Below are 23281 nucleotides of genomic sequence, written 5' to 3' on the forward strand. Positions count from 1 at the left end.
ATTCCCATTTTAGTCATAAAAATGTAATAAAATCACTAAAAATCATTAAAATGAGCAATAAATTTCCATAAATCATAAAAATGACCTAAATACAATTTAGGACCAGAATATATAACATGCATAGTGATTTCGTGGCTTATACCTATAAATCACAAATTTTTAGTTTTATATGTTAACCTTTTAACTCGGAAAAACTATAACCGATTATGCATGCAACATCCTTATGCTCTGATACCACTTGTTAGGTTCGTATACCTATTATTAGACTCCTCTAATAGTGAAATAATTAACTTGTTAATTATTTGTTCTTTAGCTCTACTGCATGCATAACAATATGAATGATTTATAAGAAAAACAATGTCCCTTACATTGCTATATGGTTCAAAATATAGGACACAAGTAAGGTCACCTTCCTTCACTTGTTCTTGAGCTTAATATGATGGATGATCTTCCAAGATCCCAAGTATAGAAATCCTCCTTAGATTGCACCCAAGACTTACCCTTAAACTAGTATACTAATTAACTAGATTATTATACTAGTACCCTTAAAATGATTCTAATATTATTATTATTACTACACTAGTAATGTTGTTTTTGATATTAGAATGGATGAACAAATGCTTGTGAATCACCAAAAACTTGTTGGAGAAAAACTAGAGAGAAGAAGCCTATTTGCATGTAGGAGATTTGAATGAATTAGATGATGGAAAAATGAGGACAAAAGTCCTCTTATCAAGACGTGTGACCGGTTGCGGTAGGTGCCAAAAGGGCATCTCCCTTTTCTCTTTTTATCTTCACAAGAATAAGTAGTATAGGATGTGTAAGAATAGGTCTATAGCTAGTTGTAGATAGGTATCTTCATACCATTTTATTAAATAAAATAAAACAACCAAAAACCCATTAACACACCCTCCATTTCGGTCCAACCTCCTTAATATGGACTACCATTTTATTTTGTCAATTTGTCATTTCTCACACAATATGTCTCATGTAGTATGTTACATGTTATTAATTAATTTTAATGCATATTTATCACATAAATATCATTTTTACAAATTAATTAAATTACATATAACAAATTGACTAATGATACTTGATCATATAAATAAAATGGGTCATACAATTATAATTCACAACATTTTGTAATTATAATTAACCATTCATTCTTATCTCTATTGTTTCTCAAACAATAATCAATTTTAGTAACAAAGCATTTTTATAACCAAAATAAATCTTATTTAAACCCATTACAATAAGATATCAATATTCTCTCTCACAAGTAAATTTTTCACTTTTAAGGAATTGATTACCTCGTATCGTCATACAATTAACCAATTTATCCATTAAGGGAATTGTCCTTTAGGTGTGACCTTAAGGGATCAACTAACCACCACCGTCACACGACAGTAATGTCATACTCTAGTCAGCCAATCATTACCGATTAATGACGATCAGTTGATTATATAATAAATCATCCCTCACGTATTCTTAGTATGAGATTTAATTATGATATTAAATCATGTGATCGCACTATTGTCGAGGACACCTTTCCCAACAAGAGATCCCATCCCTACGCATTTTACTCGAAAGTCAAATTCCAGAAGCTAAATGGAATAGGGATAGGTATGATGAACTCGTCCTCTTGGACGAACAAAGGCTACGCGCATTACATAATGTGCAGACATATCAGGCATGTATCAAACGGGCCTTAATAAACAGGTCAAACCCAGAAATATCAAGGAAGGGGATTTAGTACTCAAGTCAGTCAGAGCTCTCTTACCTGTCGATCCACAGGGAACATTTAAAACTAATTGGGCAGGACCATTTTTAGTCAAGTCCATAATTTCAGGAGGTGCGGTTAAGATCACAGACTTAGACGACAATGAGTTTTCGAATCCGACTAACCTAGACCAATTGAAACGGTAATACCCTCAGAATAGGATAAAACGCCCCTCGCGTGACACACGTGCTGCTCTTGCGACAAGAAATAAAACGGCCCCTGGCCCGCTAAAAAGCTTATGACATTTCGGTCTTGAGTTTTGACATTTTGACATCCTCATATCATCAAATAAACTAAATTGCATTTCCTTAGGAGTAAGTAAAGCACACGCTTATTTTTTTTTCTAAGTTCAGTACAATCTCTTACTTCCAACATTTATTTTTTTACATTTTTTCGAACTACATACAGGGTTTGATTTCATTTTTTCTAATGAATACGTAGGCAATCCTTTACAGGATACAACCCGTCATTTCAAGATGTAAATAGAAGGACATTTGTATGTTGCATTTGAAATACTACAAGAATAAATAAAGAAAATTTATAAAAGTTTCTTAACTAATAAATCATTTATTCATTACTCCTTAAATAATAGTAATACGTCAAATACATATAAATTAAAAATGCTGAAAATTAAAATGCTAGGCTAGGATTCTAAAAACCCCGCCATTTATTACAACTCAAATAATAAATAATACTATTAAAAATGACTAAGGCTACTCTTTCATTTTCCCCTTGACTTTGTCACCGTTGTCACATTTCTTGTCTCGACCATGAGCGGGACGCTCTTGCGTTATTTCCGACCTAATCACTAACGGTCGTTCTCGCGGTCCAGCTTTTCTATTTCGATCCACCACCATCTTCACGGCAGGAGCAGTCTTTGGTTTCTGACAGACGGACGACCCGATATCCGGCCTCTTCTTCCTCCTCAGTTAAGTACTTTTAGTTCTCCTTCGCCACTTCGCGGATCTTATAGTCTACGGGCTCGTGCTTCCTTAGCTTTTCACGCTCCTCGGGAGTGCTAGCTTTCCTCCACTGCAGATATGAGTCAGATACCCATAACGAGCCAACCGGAACGGATATGAACCACATATTCCTTCGGGCCCATCGAATTGCCCACTCTCGACAAGACTCTGAAGTATGCGCTAAGGTAGTTTGAGGGACGGGGTCTAGCTTCGGGATTTTTCTGTTTTAGGCCCACTTGCCTCATCAATCTCTCCGGAAAAGTATAAACCATGAATTCCAAGCCGGGAACGCGAATTGACCGTGTCGGATCCGAAGACGATACTCCAAATAACCGATCTAAGATACCACCACAGCACGATCCACCTAATCAAGGGCCCATCTTCACTCTTCAATTTATTTTCCCAATAATTGCATACTCGAGTGAAGTCCACCATGTATAGCCTCATTCTTATCATAATTGATCGGGAGCGATATCCTATCACGTCAACTAGGGGCTTGATCAACCGCAGCCTTTCCATTAGCCAGATCTGCAAAAAGGGGATGGGAGTTAGTATCCGAAGCCGGCCGAGAAAAAAAACAAACAAAAAAAAAACAAACAAAAAAAAAAAAAAAAAAACGGCCGAATAGGACAGAAAACGGGTTCTTACCTGTAAAATAATAGGACTCCCAAGATGAGGATACTCGCGGTTTGCCTTCCTATTGTCCACTCATAGAATGGTCTCCCCTAGAACTAAGCATGATGGGCTCCTGCGCAGTTCCATTTGCTCCACTATGCCTAAAAATCGAGGGTCACCCCTCATCTCTTTGTCCACATGCCCTCGCAGGACATAGCAATGAAAAAGGCAAAATTCATAAGCTTTGCGCCTCGCCGCATAAAAGATAGTAGGGTCCTCCCTATTTATAAATCATACGGACACCTTTTGAGGTCACAAGACGGTCTACCTCAGCCTTGGTCAATCCAAGCAAATCCCTAAATTTATTTTTATAGCCTTGACAGCCTCTATTTATACTATTCGACATTTCCTAAATTCTGCCGAGAACCAAATGGCTGGAGAGAAGACGCAGCAAAAGCTGCGCTTCTTCGAAGGATCGCAGCTCTTGCTGCGCCTCTTCCTCATGCTCTTTTCCTCGTTTAACAGTCGTGGGATCTTTCCTAATCTGTTTTAGTTAACGTTTCCTATTCCTATAGGGACTTAATTCGGTAATTTCGATTAATTACCAAATTTATGTTTCCTAATCTTTTATGGGTTCACTTTTCGAGGCAAAATCGGCATTTTCGCCAAAAACGCACACTTACTCGTTCATAATTTTTTTTTTTATGGGGAATCATTTCACTCCCTCTTTTCAAAAATGTTTATGACACACTTAGACGTTTCTTTTAAATTCTTTTTTTAAGAGGTAGCTCTCCCTACCGTCCGGTCACGTCATTTTGTCCATTTTTGGGCACTTTTTTTTTTCTCCGCGCTAAATTCTTTTTCTTCGCGCTAATTTAGGCCATCTTAATTCCTTTTGCTATATGTTTTGCTTGTGATTTCCTACGTGAATTTCGGCAGCATGACGGCGCAAACCGTCACATGCCAAACCTGTTTTTCAAAGCTAACCTGCAGATACAACAAACACCCAGCACTAAAGGCACGCAGGCCGTCATATATACAACAAAAATGCAAAAATATATATCAAAATACGGGCTCCTGCCCAAAATGACATCCAAAATGTACAAATGTACACACATAAGTCAACACAAACTAGTCCTGACGACCCCTCAGCTCAGCCACTATCGCCTCAAGGGCAGCGATCTCAGCATCTCTGGTCTCGAGCTCTCTCAGCAAACGGGTCGTCTCCTTTTGGGACTGCGCCAGCTCACGCTCCAGGTCACGCTACCTCTACACATAAAATGGAGTGATACTTCACTTAACAAAATTGGAGTTAATAAAAATAAAGACGGGTACAAAAGGTTCATACCTGCCGCCCCAAGCCATCTGTAAGGGCCTCAATGGCTGTAGCTCGCAGCCGGTTGGCCATCCTCCACAGCTCCACATGCCTGGACGGTACCACCTTCATTCAAATACAGAGAAGTTCAAGCAAATGCATTCCTATGTAATAAAACATAAAATACTTAAGACAGCCAAAGCTGGGGGCTTACCCTCCTCACAACATACTGCTACTCATCCAAGCCAGCGTCAGTCACCGCCTCGCTGAAAGACTGGATCTCCGAGATCACCGTCATGCCCGCCGATTCAATGTACTTTAACGTCTCTGAAAAAGCTGAGGGCTCGTCGCCCGCCACCTCGATCTCCAACAAAACTCAAGTGGATCATTGTTCGCTAATCATTTATCATTTATCAGATCTATCAAAGACAAGTAAACGGTAAATATGCTTTCCACGATCGGCCAGTACGCTAGCCTTAGATGAACAAACTCAGCGTACTCCTCACCGGGAGAAGGAGGGCGTCACCACTCGCGTCAGCCAGATCAGTCGGCCTCTCATCCTCTGAAGGCTCCTTAAACATCGTTCGTAGAGGGTCGATGAGAACCGTAAAAGTGTCACGAGAGCACTGCCGAGTTAAACGCTCACCCAAGTACCACAGAGGCCCCATGGGTATTGTCAACAACAACCTACTCGAACTCTGGGGACGGAGAACCTCAGCCACAAAGGCTGGAACCCCAGAGTAGCTCTCCCAGGGCCTGGACACCCACTAAAGCAAGAAAACGAGGGGTCATTCCTATGATCATCTCTAAATAAAGGAAAAATATAATGAAGATCAAAGACACTTACGCTGTCTAACTTCATGGCATTCACGCCCCTCCGACAAACATCATAAGAAGACCGCTGGCTCTTCTGACGACACACTACCCAGTCCCTCACGACGGGGTATGCTCTTGGTACGTCCTCCGCCCTCGTGGCTTAAAGCCAGGGAAGTAAGAGTACACCCACGCCTGCAGGCAAAATAATAATGATTACAAATCATTTTCTACAAAAATGATCTTTCATATTTTCAAGAAAGGTTCATACCATCAAGAGGGGTCCAGGACCGACAGTGGCAGGAGAAGACCCCTTCTCCATCAGCTCCGGATGGACCATGGCCCTCATATAGCGCGTGAGGACTGCAAAACTAGGAGTAACCCAGTCCCAGCGACCTAGGCTACTCAAGTCAGAATGAAACGAAAGAAGCTTAATCGATAGCCTCTCCCCCTTGTCTCCGAAGTAAATCAAAGACAAGAACCACCACAACCATAAACGAGTCCGCTGCTCAACAGTACAAGGTGGTGGAGGCACCATGCGTCCATCCATCTTCACTCTCGCTAGAACGCTACCACCGAAATTGTCTCTGGCGTAGGTACTCGGCACCAAACCAGGAACATGGGCCACACCCGTAGCCAGGTTCCAGCCAACTAGACTTCTTGCCTCGGCCAAGTCTACTCTCATGGCCGTCGACGGCCACACCAACGGCTCCTCTCCACTTGGCAGACCCGAGATCTTGCTGTAGTCCTCCAAGGTGACCCCGATCTCTCCAAAAGACATATGGAAAGTCAAGGCCGTGTCCCAGAACCGATCAAGAAAGGCTCGATTCCGGCTAAGGTTAGCCCGAATCTTCCTCTCCTTGATCTCCCTATAGCCTCGTACGAAGGCACCAAAGGCTCCCCGCTCGATGATAGCCTTCTTCTCCTCCGAAAGCCTTCTAAAGGCGTCTATCATCGTCGTAAAACCAGAGAAGGACCTCATTTTCCCAGCCTCCTGCGTCAATTCAAAAGAAATCTTTCTTTAGCATAAAATGTGTAAGAAATAAATAAATCATAAAATGTGTAAGAAATAAATAAATAAGGGAATGACAAGATGAAGGCTTACCATGCTCCTCGCCGTCCTATACGACAGGTGGCTCTCCGCCGCTTAAATGAAATGTCTACCATCCCATTTCTCGGCCCGCTCAAGCGCTCCTGCGAGCTGACGGCCGCCTCGTCCTACATTGGCCCTACGCGGGACCACCTCCTCTATAACCTTCTTCATCTCCTGGGTCGCTCCCGTATGCGCTATAAGAACGGTAGAAGGGTCAAAGTCAGTGTCCATGGAGACTCTCCCCGACTTAGAAAGAATATCCTCTGCAAAATCGAAGTAAACAAAGCGATGTTAAACACATTTTCAAGCATTTTCAAGCGTTTCAAGCATTTAAAAACGGCCCTTTCTAGCCATCTTTGGCCATATTTTCCAAACCCGACCACACATGTGGTAGGTTAAGTCAAGACGAGTCTAAATTAAAGCCTAGTTGCGGGTTTGAGTTGAAAATTCGGCAGCATTCGCTACAATAGCAATTATGCCATACAAAAGTGTGTAGATACCCAGTATCTGCTGAGACTCCAAAAAACACCCGATGATTCTCGGACTATAACATGTTTTGGAATCGCGGCGTTTGATCGACAGTTTGTGTACAACTTTACGTCGGAAAACTTAAAACGATTTCGAAAATAAAATATCTCAAAACATTTCAAAATTACATGGAGTGTTTAATGCACGACGACGGGGTCGCAATGACACTAACTAGAGTCAAAACCGACACCGGACCAAAAACCGACTCAAAAATTCAAATCTCGACTCCAACAACGAGTCAAACCGAGTCAACCACCAAAAAAAAAACATTTCAAACCTTCTACCTTAAGTTTTCCCGGATTCATGAATGGTCAAGTACCAAACATGTGAAAACAAAACCTAGGATAGAACAAATCATGATTGCGTTTGTTGTGAAAGTGACAAGAAAACTCGAAGAACCGCGACGTGGCTCGCGCCTCTTTGAGCAGCCCAAGTGGCCACGTCTCTCAAAACTCACACAACCACTCATTTCCCTATAAATACCCCTCAAATGCCCCCCATTTGAGACTTACGCGAGTGTCCGCCCCCTCTTTTCTCCCCTAAAATTCTCGACTCGACTTCTTAAGTCACAATCCGACGCGTATTTACGACCTACCGATCGTAAATAAAAGCCTTACACATTGTTTGGTACCGTCATCGTGCATTAAATCACTTGACCGACCACTTCGACCACTACACCATCACTAATCTTAAAACACTCTTTTACTTATCAAAACGGTTTTCAACCGAGTTTCTTCCGACCAAACGAGTTGTTGCACTTACGTCAGTGACTCGCCATAACCAAACATGTAAGTATGAGGGTGTAAAAATCCTTTTTTATTATATTTCCATTTGATTCATGACTATAACATGCTAAAACATGCATAACATGAATCAAAACACGGGATAAACGAGCCAAAACTGAGTTTTGGTCTGAGACAGAAGCCCTTTAGGTTGCAGGCTTCCCCGCGCCTAAATGGGGTGTCCAGACCAGAACTCAACCGTGTTTGTCTCGTCTTTCCCCTTTAATTCATTCTCATATTTATAATCGGTCTTTACTATTTCGAATATTTTCGAATCTATTTCATGTTATTTGTTTTAACCATAAAACATTTTTCACCCTTGGTTCCTCATACCATGACGGTTAAATCCGTGTTTCAGTGATAATATTTGGTTAATGACATTTAAAAGGTATTTTAAAACCTTTTATTTCATTTCTTTACATTTCTAAAAATAAACATATTAGTCCCCAACACAAGGTCATCCTTGGTTCTACATACCATGCCGGATTTTAACCCGGGTACGATGATGAGTATCGACTAATTACATTCAAATGAACTTAAAACAATTAGTTCATAATTATTTTCAAAACTATTCATGTCAAGTTTGTCAAATCGAACCCGACACCGAATATTATCAAAATAATGATTATTATTCGAGTCTAGTTCTTCAAATCAACAAATGCGGTCTAAACGACCCTTTCAAATCAAACCGGGTTCAAATACCCATCTTTTAACACGTTTTATAACGTTTTCTAAAAAGTCATAACACGACACATAAACCGTGGGCTAACCCGCGCCTAAACAGGCCCTTCATTTCTCATTTTCAGAACCAGGAAGAGGCCCCTTATAACGCCGGCTGGCTGGCGCCTCATGTAGCCGTCTGGTACAGGACCTGTTCCTTTTTCCAGCATGAGTCTAGGACGATCCCGACTCCGGTTAACTCGGATATAAGACGGATCAGATGACTATCGGTTCATTCAAAACTACATTTGCAAAATGCCTTACTAAGACAAATGGATCATGACAAATGGCAGGACTATGAGCCTTCTACAAGTTCTAGTTGGGCATGGAAACGCATTTGTGCAGTTAAACACCAGCTAAAGCATCACATGTTTGATGATGATTGGAGGAGGAATGATCAGGAGTACACTGTACAGCTGGGTTATTCTTGGCTGGCAGAGGATGTTGTTGATGTTCCATGGTACCCTTGGATCAGAAATAGGATAATGCTCCCCAAGCATGAGTTCTTTATCTGGTTGGTTGCGCAGAACAGATTGCTCACTCAGGACATACTGAGGAAGATGAAGATTATTCCTGGAAACTGTTGTTTTCTATGTGGAGCAGCTGAGGAAAACATAGATCATCTTTTTTTCCTATGTCCTTTCAGTCAGCGTTGCAGGCAGCAGATTACAGACTGGTTGGGGTCCCATATCCCTGATCGGAATGTGATCTCTTGGTGGCTAGGGCATAGGGATAGGTCTTTGTTGCGAAAGCAAATTGTAGCAGCTTGTTTGGCACATGTAATGTATAGCATATGGCAGGTGAAGAATAGGTGTCGGCTTGAAAATGTATTGACTTTGCCTGCTGTTGTTATAAAGCAGGTGAAGAAGATTTTTATTCTGCAATTGAGAGCTAGTTGTGTTGGGTCCAGTATTAGGAGTGTGCAAGACTGGATAACACGACTAGCATGAGTCTTGTATTGAGCTAGAGATTGATCTCTGGCAATTTTGGTTGTTTGGGCATTAATATAATCACTTACATTTCCCCAAAAAAAAAAAGACAAATGGATCATGTTATGCACCATAAACCTAATACAGTAAATGGTTGTTTAATTTAATTTCCGTCTCGCATGCAAATCAATCATTAATCCAACTCGACATCTTATACTTGATACTTGGATTAAATCAACCGACTTAGAAAGCTCTCACATGTTAGGTTTAAATTATTGGATGCGCATTCATGCATTTAAACCGTTTTATCAACTTTTGCATTCAACCAACCAAGATCGATCAGTAGAGGCCGCTACCGCGGGCGGGATTGGGTGTCTGATTAAAGGGCTTCCCAATACGTACCTTCAACTCTTACTCTGAAACTTTGGATAGTGGACGACCTTATCCAGGGCGTACGAGAGTCATCCTAGAGATAGGATGCTAAAGAGGGACGATTTTCTTATCTTTAGTACCTATGTCAAAACCTGCTTTGTGCTTCGATTTGACCGAGGTATAAAGTGGAATTTGAACGGGTTCCAAACATCCCACAAATTCTTGGTGGCGACTTCGAACATCACTAATCATTTCGAGACCCTTATCGAGACGAAACCGACCAATCTAAAACGATCCGGTCGAAAGTATTTTTACGCCGCCGAGCGTGGCTTTGAATAGACCGCTACATGTCCACAGATTGGCCTGGCGTGCAGGTGGTCCGTGACTACGGACCGGTAGGTGGACCCCCAAATCCACGGACCGAGACGTAACCTATGTCTACAGATTGGAGACTCTGCTGGGGAATACTAGGACACTTATGTCTTCGTGATCCCTAGATGGTGAGACTCGAACGAGGTCTTGGTTGGAATGCATTAATTGATATTACAGTCACGGTCGGGTTCCTTGTCCGGGCCCATAACCTAACCCCTTTCGACCAATTGGCTCGTCTCGTCGGCATGAGTTTTCTCATCCCCGCGTTTCGAATCCCGGTTGAGTCAAGCATACCATTGACGTTACACATTTGTGTTTCGTCAAAGAGCTTTCATCACCTTCGAGCACGAGGCTAGGGCACCCTCCTTACACATTTTGTTTGGATTGGTATCCCTCTCGCAAATCAGGGTTTGATTGCTTGGTGTGAAACCCACCCTTTTAAGCCAAAACCCGTGTCAGCATAATGCATAATATGATGAACTGGGAGTTCTTATGTGCTACTTGATCATAAGTCCTTCCGTGTCATTTTCAAAACTTTCAAAATCACCTTTTTACGCCGTTATAATGGCCGTCTCAAACCTCGGTCTTTTGCCGACCGTTGCACGCCTTTCTAGGCCGTCGTAATGACGATTTTCAAACCCGGTTTTTATAACCATTTCAACACGCCTTTCTAGGCCGTCGTAATGACAATTTTTAGACCCGGTTTTTATAACCATTTCAACACGCCTTTCCAGGCCGTCGTAATGGCAATTTTCAAACTCGGTTTTCTACAACCATTTTAAAATCACTTTTTTTTACGCCGTTATAATCGCCGCGTCTAGACACGGATTTTAACCCATTTCGCGCCAAAAATGGCTCTTTCAAAACCCGAGAAAAGCACACACCCTTTTCTCGAGACACTTTCGAGATCCCGAGGACCATACACCGTCCCCGAGACCTCTTCAAACATTTCAAACCCGGTTTTCAAAACATACAATTTTGAATTTCAAAACCTTCGTGGGAAACAATGCACTGTTTCCCGAGCCGACTCAAACTCAAAACCATCTTCTGCAAATAAACTTAAGATAACCCTTTCAACTGATCGACTTACGGAGATCTCTATCTTCGGAAGCCGTCCATTAAAGCGACAAATGAATCTTTTTCAAAATTTCTATTTTCGAAAACTTCAGTCCACCATTCCAATTCCGCCTCGTGTCTATCGAGTAAAAGCAAACGTACTTATGGGTCTTTACTTATGAGTCGTCTCACCACGAGACCCGTCCAATGGCGTCGCGCCGTTATGTTGGACTCATGTCAAAGGTTCGGTCAAACACCGTCACGTCATAAATCGAGTCAGCACCGAGGAGCCACACACGGTCACCCTCGTCTTGTTGAGTCTGATCTTTGTCTCGTCTTTTGTACTGTCTGCGTTCAGTCTTGGAACCGTGTCGGATTGAGTTGTAGTATGAGCCGTTTTTCTGCCTCAGAGCCATGGCCCCTTCTTCCACTTCGTCTGTCAACCACAACAACAATGATAACAACAGAGATGTCACGACTGATCAGCTAGCCAGCCTGCTTACCGCTCTTAAGGTCACCCTAGATCGCGTCGAGACCCGCATTGACGCCCTGGAGAACAAGGAAACTGGAGAACATAATACCCCACCTCCTACTGAAACTGAGAAGAGGCTAAAACTCTTGGAAGAACAGCTCCTAACCCGGGGCAACAATATCCATCTTGAGAACAACCGAAGGTTCGAACCAGTTGGTGATCAATTACCTGACAACTTTACCCTAAACGATGTGCCTAAGTTCAAAGGAGTGGAGGACCCGCTCAATCATATCTGTGCTTTCAAAGATTACATGGCCATTAAAGGGGTCAAACATGAACTTTTTACCCGGATCTTCCCATCCTCCTTGGAACCGATCCCTCGCCAATGGTACTACTCCCTTGATCCGAAAAACCTTACTACTTGGGATGAGGTCGCAGTTAAATTTGCCAAACAATATGCTGACAATGTTGAAATCCAAGCCAATAACCGTACTCTCGAAGTTCTAACCTAGAACGATAAGGAAGGGTTCACCGAGTTCTTAACCCGTTGGAGGAGAGTGAGTACTCAATTGGTCAGCAAGCCGAGTGAATCAACTTTGGTGGAAAAGTTCGTCAACAATCTCCGCCCAGTGTATGCCAACTTACTAGGGTATCAAAATATTAAGACCTTCCAATACCTGCAAATTCTGGGGACACGTATTGAAGATGACCTCCGGAAGGGTGTCTTGGCCAAGACTACCTGCAGAGGCTACCAGGGATCCATATTAACCGGATCTCGCCCTTACGGCGAAATGAACAAAATTGATGAAGTCAACCTCGTTGAACCATCTGCTAAGAGAGTCGAGCGCCCCCAGAGAGTGTTCAATAATATTGGGTTATGCAAGCGCTCTAAAGAGGCTCATGGACCAGGGGAAGTTACAACAGATCGGACCCACCCCGGATCCGGCCGATGCTAAGAAATCCCGCTTCTGGAACCCCAATGCTTATTGTCAATACCATCAAGGGAAAGGGCATGATACCGAAACGTGCTTCAAACTCAAACACATCATCCAAGACATGATTGAAAAAGGGGATTTGCTTCTACCCCCGCCAACTAAGCCGAACAACAAAACGAACCCCCTGGGAATCCACGCCATCTCCGACGATGAGCCAACTCTGGACTGTTCACACCTCATCTTGCCAGTTGATGATGACAAGGTGAATGCCTTGGAGAAATATCCCTCAGACGGAGTGTTTGTGTTCAGTGCTGCCACTATACTCACTATGTTCCAACAGGTTTAGGAAGCCATAGCCCGCCTCTCCGAGAGGATCACCCGATTTGACGATGCCTACCGTCGACTTATCTTCAATCCTCCACCACCGCGCCCAAGGGAGAATTCCCCAAGCGTTCAAAACTACCCACACCAGGATGGATTGCTCCCACGACCATTCTGGCATGCACCTCACAAAAAATACCCTCACAATAACTACCCTCATAAAAATCACCCTCACAAAAATCACCCCCACAAAAATATTCCTCACAAAAATTACCCACCGAAGAACCCTTCCAAGGTGCCTTCGAGATCCTGAAATTAATGGCATCTGGAGAGACGATGTTGAGGATGTCTATATCATCCCAGGGAAAGAGAAACGGGCGAAATAAATCGGACACCTTACCCGATCCGGACGCCCCTATCAGAACCCTAACAATCCAATGGTCGTTCCAACAACGAATGACAAAGTCGTCCCAGAGGTAGACACTCAACCAAGGGCTCCTGAGAATTTGATCCTCAAGCAGCTTCAGAAGGCAAAAGCCGAAATCTCAATCTGGCAGCTGATCGCAACATCCTTTGAACATCGGCAGGCTTTGCTACAAGCCCTGGGAAAATTAGCCGTGCCCTCCACCTCTTCCCCAGAAGAAATAGTGGCACATATGACGAGGGACGCCCCTGATCTGAACAACCCAGTCATCTTCTCTGACGAGGATATCCCTCCCTTTGGAGCCAATCATAACCTGGCTCTGTATATCACCGTACAATGCCTCAAGAAAAATGTACCCATGGTCCTCGTAGATGACGGATCCGCGGTGAATGTCATTCCTCTCAAGACTGCTCACAAGCTGGGTATTAAGTAAGCTGATTTGGTCCCGACAAATCAAGGAGTACGCGCCTATGACGGCACTCGTCTCAAGGTCGCGGGGCTCATCACTCTGACCGTCGCAACCGGACCACTAGAAAGGCAAACCAGTTTTCAGGTGGTCAACATCGACGCCTCTTTCAATATGCTCTTGGGACGTCCCTGGATTCATGCCGTCAAGGCAATTACCTCGACTCTCCACCAGAAAATCAGGGTCCCCTTCAACGGGAATACAATCACAATTCCTGCTTTCCCGATCAATGCTGTCATGAGAAAGGGAATAGCCTCCCAAGCCATTGAGGAGGATGAAATTGAAATCTGGGGATTCCAAGCTGTGAATGCCATAACCAATAAATCAAGACCCTTTGATTGTGACCCATTCGCCAACCTCACAGTCAACCGTATCATGATGCGCCAGGGTTACTTCCCGGGTTTGCCGCTCAATCCACTGAAAGATACCTTGCCTCCCTTGAATCAGGCTAAGGTCCCCAACATCCCCTTTGGACTGGGATATGAACCTACCGATGAAGATATCCAGGAGATGTACCTCCTAGTTCGAAAGCGCAAGAAGCACGGAGTTATTCTCCGTCCCTATCATCCAACCCTGAACGGATACTTTGTCCCCGAGGGAGAGTCCGAGCTCTACCATGGCTTTCCGGAGCCAATCTATGACTCTGTGGCCAGGGCTAGGTACCCGAAAGTGGAAGTCTTCCAGGACTGCTACTTCATCCCCGACAACACCGAAGCTGCATCAACTGAGTCTAAGCCGTCACCATGCCTCGACGGACAAGCTGTCACACTCCTCTTTGGGGAAGATAACATCAAGCACCTCGACTGTGAGGACCTTATCAACATCGCCCTGAAGGACAACCAATTTGATCCCACCGCCTTGATCTTCGACACTGACCCGGAGAAAGCTACCCAAGGCTGGAGGAAGACCGTCAAGTGGACCGATCGCCAAGGCCGCATTCTCAAGATCACAACTGGAGAAGGCCCTATGTTCAAGGAGGGAAGTGAAGAAGGATCTGAGTCTGAGTCTGAGTCGGATTCAGAGTCTGTCATAGCTCCTAACCCTCCTGATGTCCCAGTCAAGGTCCCCTTCCCACTGTTTTATCACAAAGTCGTGGCTGATTCAGAGGCTGAGTCTACTAGGGTCACCCCCACTCCCATGAAAGGTGACAACCTGGAGCCTGTTCCAGGGGCCACCTCCTCTGTTGTGTCGCCTATGACTGACCACGAAATGTCTATCCTTTCCGAGCTTTTCGCTCGTGTCAACTTAATGAACGCTAAGTTTGCTTATAACTCGTCTCAATTTAACTGCAATGCAATTCTGAATGACTATGAGGAATTTGACTTAAGTGACTACCCACCTCACCTAGCCAAAGAACTTGTAAAACGGGAAACCAGAACCCCCATCATTGAGGAGACCGAACCTATTAACGTAGGAACCGATAACACACCTCAAGAACTTAGGATAGGGATAACCCTGGACCCCTCGAAAAGGCAACAGTTCATTGACCTCCTCCACGAATACAAGGACGTATTCGCCTGGTCCTACAGAGATATGCCTGGGATTGATAGGGAGATTGCAGAGCACCGGATACCCATTAAACCCGGAGATAAACCCGTGACATAGAAGCTACGCCGGATGCGTCCTGAATGGGCCCAAAAATCAAGGAAGAAGTGGATAAACAGTTCAAGGCCGGTTTCATCAAAGTGTCTGAATACTCTGATTGGGTGGCCAATATTGTGCCCGTACCAAAGAAAGACGGAAGAATTCGGGTTTGCGTCGACTTCAGGGATCTGAACAAGGCGAGTCCAAAGGACGAGTTCCCTTTGCCACATGTTGACGTACTGGTAGACAACACCGCTGAACATGCTCTCCTATCATTCATGGACGGGTATGCTGGGTACAACCAGATTAAAATGGCTGAGGAAGACATGCACAAGACAGCATTCACTACACAGTGGGGTACATATTGCTACACGGTCATGCCCTTCGGTCTCATCAACGCCGAAGCAACCTATCAAAGAACCGCTACCACTATCCTACATGATATGATGCACAAGGAGGTAGAGGTGTATGTCGACGACATGATTGTCAAACCAGAGAACGGGACGGCCACATCAGCGCCCTTCGGAAATTCTTCGCTCGTATGCGGAAATATAACATGAGACTAAATCCTCAGAAGTGTGCATTCGGGGTCACCTCCGTAAAACTCTTGGGACATGTCGTCAGCAAAATAGGCATTGAGATTGATCCAACTAAAATCAAAGCCCTTCAATAAATGCCTCGGCCTAGGAACGAGAAGGAGATTCGGGGATTTCTCGGTCAGGTCTAATACATCAGCCGCTTCATTGCCAAGCTCACCATGATTTGTGAACCGATATTCAAGAAACTTCGCGCCTCCGATCACACCGATTGGGACGACGATTATCAAAAGGCCTTCGACAGGATAAAGGAAATCCTATCCAAGCCTCCTGTCCTCATGCCACCTCAACCGGGGATTCCTTTATCCCTATACCTGACTATTACCAACACAGCCATGGGAGCAATGCTAGCACAAACAATCAGCGGCGAAGAACGAGCCATCTATTACAGCAGCAAAAAGTTCATTGAGTACGAGACGAGGTATACCCAATTGGAGAAGACATGCCTTGCCCTAGTATGGTCAACAAAGAAGCTGCGGCATTACATGCTCAGCTACACGGTCCACATCTATTCCAAGATGGACCCGGTTAAATACATCTTCGAAAAACCCGTACTAAACGGAAGGCTGTCTAGGTGGACACTCATGATGTCCGAGTTTGATCTCAAGTTTGTACCCCTCAAGGTTATCAACGGAAGAGCAGTTGCCGATTTCCTAGCGGAAAATCCCGTCAACGAGGATCCGACGACCGACACATGGTCACTTCCTGACGAGGACATCCTTTGTGCCGATTCCGACGCATGGGACCTATACTTCGACGGTGCATCTAATCTGAGTGGCTTCGGGGTAGGAATCCTTCTAATATCACCAGAAGGAGAACATGTTCCGATCTCGGTCAAGTTAGACTTTGCCGTCACCAACAATACCGCTGAATATGAAGCATGTCTTATCGGTCTACAAGCAGCCATCACACTTGGCATCAAGAGACTGAGGGTCCATGGCGATTCCTCGCTCATCATCAATCAGGTGTCTGGATCATGGAAAATCCAAAGCGACAGCTTAGCTCCTTACTGATCAAAGATCAATCAAGAGGCCGAATTCTTCGACCAAATTGACTACTTCCACTTGCCACGAGAGGAAAACCAATTTGCTGATGCCCTGACAAAACTTGCCGCGCTCGTCAACATACCTGACGACATGACATCGATGCCCCTATGTGTCGAGAGAAGGAGCGAGCCAGCTCATATTTGTGCCATCATCGAGGACGAGGAAAGCCATGATGAACCTTGGTACCAAGCCATCCTCAACTACAAAACCAAAAATGAATACCCTCCCAACTCTGATCAAAGAGGACAAAGAGCCATCCGTTTACTTGCATGACAATTCATGATAAACCAAGATCAACTATACAAAAGAACACCCCAACGAATTCTCCTCCTTTGCATTGACCATCACAAAGCCAAAAAATTCATGGGAGAGGTCCACGACGGAGAATGTGGCCCTCACATGAGCGCAATGATGCTTACCCGGAAAATCACACGGCTAGGTTACTATTGGACCACCATGGAAGCCGATTGCCGTAACTACGTCAAACATTGCCACAATTGCCAGATCTTCGCCAACATACAACACATACCACCATCCCTTTTATACACCATGATGTCACCCTGGCATTTCTCAACCTGGGGCATCGACATCATCGGGAAAGTCAACCCAATAGGCGCCAAGGGTTATTGCTTCGTCCTCGTCGCCATCGACTACTTCACCAAATGAGTGGAAGCACAGTCATATGCAGTCTTGACCGCCAAACAAGTGGCCAAGTTCATTCAAAACAACATCATCTACAGATATGGGGTACCCCATGAAATCATCAGCGATCAAGGCTCTCACTTCCGGGCGGAAACTCAAGCTTTGCTGAACAAATACAAGATTAAGTGACATCGATTATCCCCCTACCATCCCCAAACCAACGGAGCGGTGGAGGCGGCGAACAAGACTCTTGTCACCATTATCAAGAAAATGCAAGACAACTACCGCGATTGGCCGAGCAAACTGCCATTCGCACTCTGAGGATACCGAACCTCCATCCGAACACGGACAGGCGCAACACCCTTCTACCTAGCATATGGTATGGAGGCAGTTCAACTGGTAGAGTTAGAGGTCCCTTCTCTACGCATCCTACTGGAGAGTCAAGTCCCCGAGGCGGAATGGACCCGTCGAAGGTACGAGCAACTCACTCTTCTAGACGAACGGCGACTCAACGCCTTGCACAACGTCCAGCTATACAAACGATGTATACAACCGGCATTCAATAAGAAGGTTAAACCTAGGAACATCCAAGAGGGTGATTTGGTCCTCAAGTCATTTCGAGCACCGTTACCCGTCGATCCGAGGGGGAAATTCAAACCCAACTGGGTCGGGCCATACCTGGTGAAGAAAATACTTTCGGGGGTGCAGTGAGACTGAGTGACCTAGAAGGGGAGGACTTTACAAACCCGACCAACCTAGACCAACTCAAGAAATACTACCCTTGAACCATAGCAACCGACGACCTAAGCCTAGTTTTACAACTAGCAACCACCTCGACCCCTTCTCAAGTCAAGTTCCTCAACGTGTTCTGATTTGAAATTGCATGTTTTATCGAGTCTAAGCTGCGGCACCTTGCCCGTTTCAAATGCCCTTTGATCTGTCAAAGGCAACATCCATTTGCACTAAAACAAAAAACCCCCTGAACTACGAGCATGGTTTGATTTCACCTCTTCAGGTGGATACGTAGGCAGTCCCTCTTATGCATGAGGGATACAACCACAAAACCCAATCAAATTTACAAAACATTTCGAACTACGATCACAGTTTGATTTCACCTCTTCAGGTGAATACGTAGGCAGTCCTTTCTTACACAAGAAGGATACAACCATTCCCACAATAAAAAACAACCATCCCCATAATAAAAAAAAAGCATCACCCACATACAAAACATCCCCATCAAAGGAAAGATAAAGGGAAAAACATTCCCCATTCCCACAAAAATACAAAATAAGCCTTTCTCCCTTCCCACAAAACTCCACTTTCCCAAGTGCAAATATTTAGGATAATTCGAATCGAATTGCCTTCACAAAATGGGTGAAAGAAATAAGCGTTCCCAATTTTCAACACGGGCAATCCTCTTATTTAATTAATAATGGGAGGGATTACAATTCCAACAGCAAATAAAGCTCAACGAGTCTAGAACTTGTCAAAGCTAAGGTGTCAACTAAAACACCTCACATAATAAAACTAGCACAACACACACAATAACTAGCTAGTACAACAAAATTAAAACTCACAACAATAATACGACATAATAATAAAGTAGGTAATGGAGGTCTTCACTCTTCCATTCTACCCTTGCCTTTTCCCTTGGGGTACATCTTCCCCTTGTTCTTCTTGTTGGCCCGCCTAGCATGGACTTCCTCCTCGGAACAGATTCTCAACGGATCTAAGACGGCGACGGCCTCCGGTCTAGCACAAGACCCCATGTTCGATCCGAAATGAGCCAATGCACGTCTCACCATACTCTTGGGACCCGAGCTTCTCCTCTTCGGTGGCCTCATCACATCGGGGCTAGCTCCATCAACATACTCCTCAAAGAAGGCACGGTTGGCCTTGCCCACCTCTCGGTACTTCAAGTCAACAACCTCGTCCTTACGAAATTTGGATCTCTCTTCCAAGGACGGAGCGCGTAACCACTTGACATAAGCAGGAGTCACCCATGTCGTGGCAACGGGGTTTGGTACCTCCCAAAGCGGCCGAGTGGCCCACCACCTTTCCAAGACCTCCACAAGCTCGGAGTTCCGGAAAACATTCTCTTGGACAAGAGTATCTTGAGCGGGCACCTTTTGTTGACGCCCCATTTGCCTCATGAGCCTTTCGGGATAAATGAAGGAAACAACCTTCAAACCCACCACCATCAAAGAACGAGGACTAGCACCCGAAGCGGGCAACCCCGTGAAAGACCTCAAGTGCCACCACGGCAACCACCCAACAGATGTGAGGACCACCTTCCTCCGCCAATCTTGCGGCCCAATAAGCGTCGGTAGAAGCAAAACTATCCGAGTACAACTTCTTCCTCATGGTAAGGTGACGGAAGGTGATACGTGCATATTCTATACACTTTATCTGCGGTTTTGGCACGTACTTCCATGCGTAATTGTTAGCTTAAGGCTACTATTTCTCCCGAAATGGTTTACTTTGCATTTTCTTTGATTTATTGTAGGAATGAGTGGAAGTAAGATAAATCAAGCCTAATTCGTCCTCCGGAGGCAACTTCAAGGAAGCCCATAAGAAGGAGATTCAGATTCACCCACCTTGGGAAGCGTGCAAAGGAGTGAAGAGCTGATTTGAAGGAACAAAAGAGCCACTACACAGCATCAACAGTCAATCGACCTCTCCCACCAGTCGATCGACCGTTGAAATCAAGCAGAAGCTACTGGACTGCTACAACTAGTCGATCGACCACGCTGACAGGTCGATCGACCGATTCAGCCGATACTTATTTCTTCGTGTTAGACTTTTAAAAGCCCAACTTGTAATTAACTTTTGGTATCTTTTTATCGTAGAAACGCAAAGAACTTTTAGGTTATGCTTTTCATTATTGAAGAACTCGCTTTTAGATCTAGCTTTGTTTTGAAAACCTTCGATTTCGATACTTTGTTCTTAAATTCAATTAGTAAGTTTTTATGCAATTCCTTTCTTCCTTTAATTCTTGTTATTTCAATTCTTGTTTTATCAATTTAATTCCAGAAATTTATCTCTTGTCCTTTGCTTTTTATTTAAATTCAATCATGTCAATCTTGTTCTTTGTTATCAATTTAGCAATTGTTTTAGTTTTAGTCATGCGTAGCTAATTGTTTTGATTGGGAATGAGGTGAACCATGGCATAGATTAGGATTGTTTGTTAGCATGAATTCTTCCGTTTCGGTTTTGTCATCTGTTGATATGTCTTTTACTAGATTGAAAGATTAGTAATTAGAACTATCATTAGATTGGAATTTCTCTTGAGTGAAAGCTTTGAGAAATTTCATTTAGCATTTAGTCAACTTAGTCAACCAATCTCAAAACCCCCCAATTAATTGTTACTTTTATAGACTGAAAAATAGCAAACAAAATCAACCTTGTCTCTCTGTGGTTCGACCCTTACTATCACTAGCTATAGTTTTAGTTTGGATTTATAAATTTAATTTTGATACAAAACGACGGTATCAAATTTTGGCGCCGTTGCCGGGGAGACGGTGTAATTCTGTTTTCTTTATTTTAGTTTATTTTTCTTGTCTCAAGGAACTTTTGTTCCTTGAGACCGTTGCTTACCTTTGCTTCTAGTTTTGCTTTTGCACAGTTAGAAGACAGGTTTTTGAGAGGAAGACTTGAGTACTCTCATTCTGGCAATTATGGCTACAATATATGATAATCTACTGCCAAAGGAACACCATCTTCCAAAGGGGCACCAGTTACCTACCCCTACTACGGGTAACTTCGAGTTTCGTTCCTCTTATATCGATTTAGTGGAGCGAAATCAGTTTGCTGGTCTACCAGATGAGGACCCCTTGAAGCATATGGAGATTTTCACGGACTCATCACGTTCTATACCTATACCACCGGGGTGACTCGGGATGAAGTAAAGGGGTTGATGTTCTTATACTCCTTGAAGGATTCAGCGCGAGATTGGTACCGCTACCTTGATAGGGTAGCAACTGGAGTCACGGACTGGACATCTCTAGAATTAGCCTTCTACAAGAAGTACTTCCCACTTTCAAAGACTGACGCCTTGAGAAGTAAAATCACAAGTTTCCAGCAAGGAGCTGATGAGGATTTTTGTGAGACATGGGGACGTTTCAAAAGTTTGGTCCGAGCTGTCCCTCACCATGGTTTCCAGCAATGGTATCTTTGCAACCTATTTTATAATGCTCTTTATGATGATTACAAGGTCATCCTGGATGCAGCTGCTAATGGTAGGTTCCAAAACAATACCGGTCAAAGTAAAGGTTGGAACACTATTGAGGAGATGGCAGTCCATAGAGCTGAGTTTGGAAGTTCACGTGGAAAGTCACGAAAGCAAAGTGATGAAATGAGTGCCGTTGTTACACTTATAACTTCTATTACTGCCCGTCTCGAGAAGCTCGAGATCTCTGAAGCTTCCAAGGAGAAAGTTGAAATACCTGTTCAAAACTCAGATGAGATCGAGAAGTTGAGAGAAATGGTCCAACTCCTTTTAGTTCAAGTGGCGAATATGGAAGCGGCCGGGATTGAGTCCTCAAGGAATTTTGTGAAGCAATTGGAGAATATAGAGGCTAAGCAAGTTCCTAATTCTTCAAGCAAATGTGAAGGGCCGATGGAAACGATTAATGCCATTAATCTCAGAAGTGGCCTCTCTTATGAAAGTCCCGACAAGCCAAAGGAAGACTCGGGAAATGATGAAGAAGCTCGTTTAAAATCTGTGCAAAAACGAGCTCAATTGCTAAGATTTCCGGTCGATCGACCAACATTATCAGTCGATCGACTGAAGCGTCAGATAAAATAGTTTCTGATCAGAAACTATTCACACCCAGCACAGTCAGTCGATCGACCAACATTGTCAGTCGATCGACTGGATCACCTGACGAAATCAATTCTGAACAGGAACTATTCACGCCCAGCCAAGTTGGTCGATCGACCAATCATATCAGTCGATCGACTGGAATTCCAGAGCAGGATGCAAATCCGACAACTAGTTTGCATGATTCTTCACTCATTGATGATTTGACGGGGATTTTAAACTTACGGAAGCCAAGGTTACTGATCCTACGGCCGTGTTGCGATCCCCGTATCCGGAGCGTTTGAAGGCTACTAAGTCGGAGCGTAAGTTTGGTAAGTTTCGGAGATGGTCCGAATCTCGAGGTAACGGTTCCTTTCACTGATCTAATTACCCATGTACCCTCTTACGCTAAATTTATGAAAGATATTTTAAATCGTAAGAGAAATTTTCGTGATGATGGTAATGTTGCTTTTGTGGAAGAGTGTAATGCTCTTTCGCAAATTAATGTGCCACCTAAATTAAAGGACCCGGGTAGTTTTTCGATTCCTTGCACTATAGGTAACCACGTAATTGGAAAGGCCCTTTGTGACTTAGGGGCCGTTGTCGAATCATGCCGTATTCTATTTGCGAAAGGTTAAATATTGGTAGACTTAAGGT

General features: G+C 43.9%; 1 protein-coding gene and 1 non-coding gene across 2 annotated transcripts; one reads left to right on the forward strand and one right to left on the reverse strand.

Moving 5' to 3' along the window:
* The first annotated feature begins 8880 nt into the window (after positions 1-8880).
* Positions 8881-9558, forward strand: LOC141640144 (uncharacterized). Its single transcript, XM_074449035.1, has one exon. It carries the CDS (start codon positions 8881-8883, stop codon positions 9556-9558), a length of 678 nt encoding a protein of 225 aa, XP_074305136.1.
* A 12316-nt stretch (positions 9559-21874) lies between these two features.
* LOC141640221 (small nucleolar RNA R71) lies at positions 21875-21981 on the reverse strand. Its single transcript, XR_012542910.1, has one exon. It is a non-coding gene; the product is annotated as a small nucleolar RNA R71 (small nucleolar RNA).
* Between the last annotated feature and the right edge of the window lie 1300 nt (positions 21982-23281).

Source organism: Silene latifolia, unplaced genomic scaffold (assembly GCF_048544455.1).
Source record: "Silene latifolia isolate original U9 population unplaced genomic scaffold, ASM4854445v1 scaffold_73, whole genome shotgun sequence".
NCBI classification, from domain to species: domain Eukaryota; kingdom Viridiplantae; phylum Streptophyta; class Magnoliopsida; order Caryophyllales; family Caryophyllaceae; genus Silene; species Silene latifolia.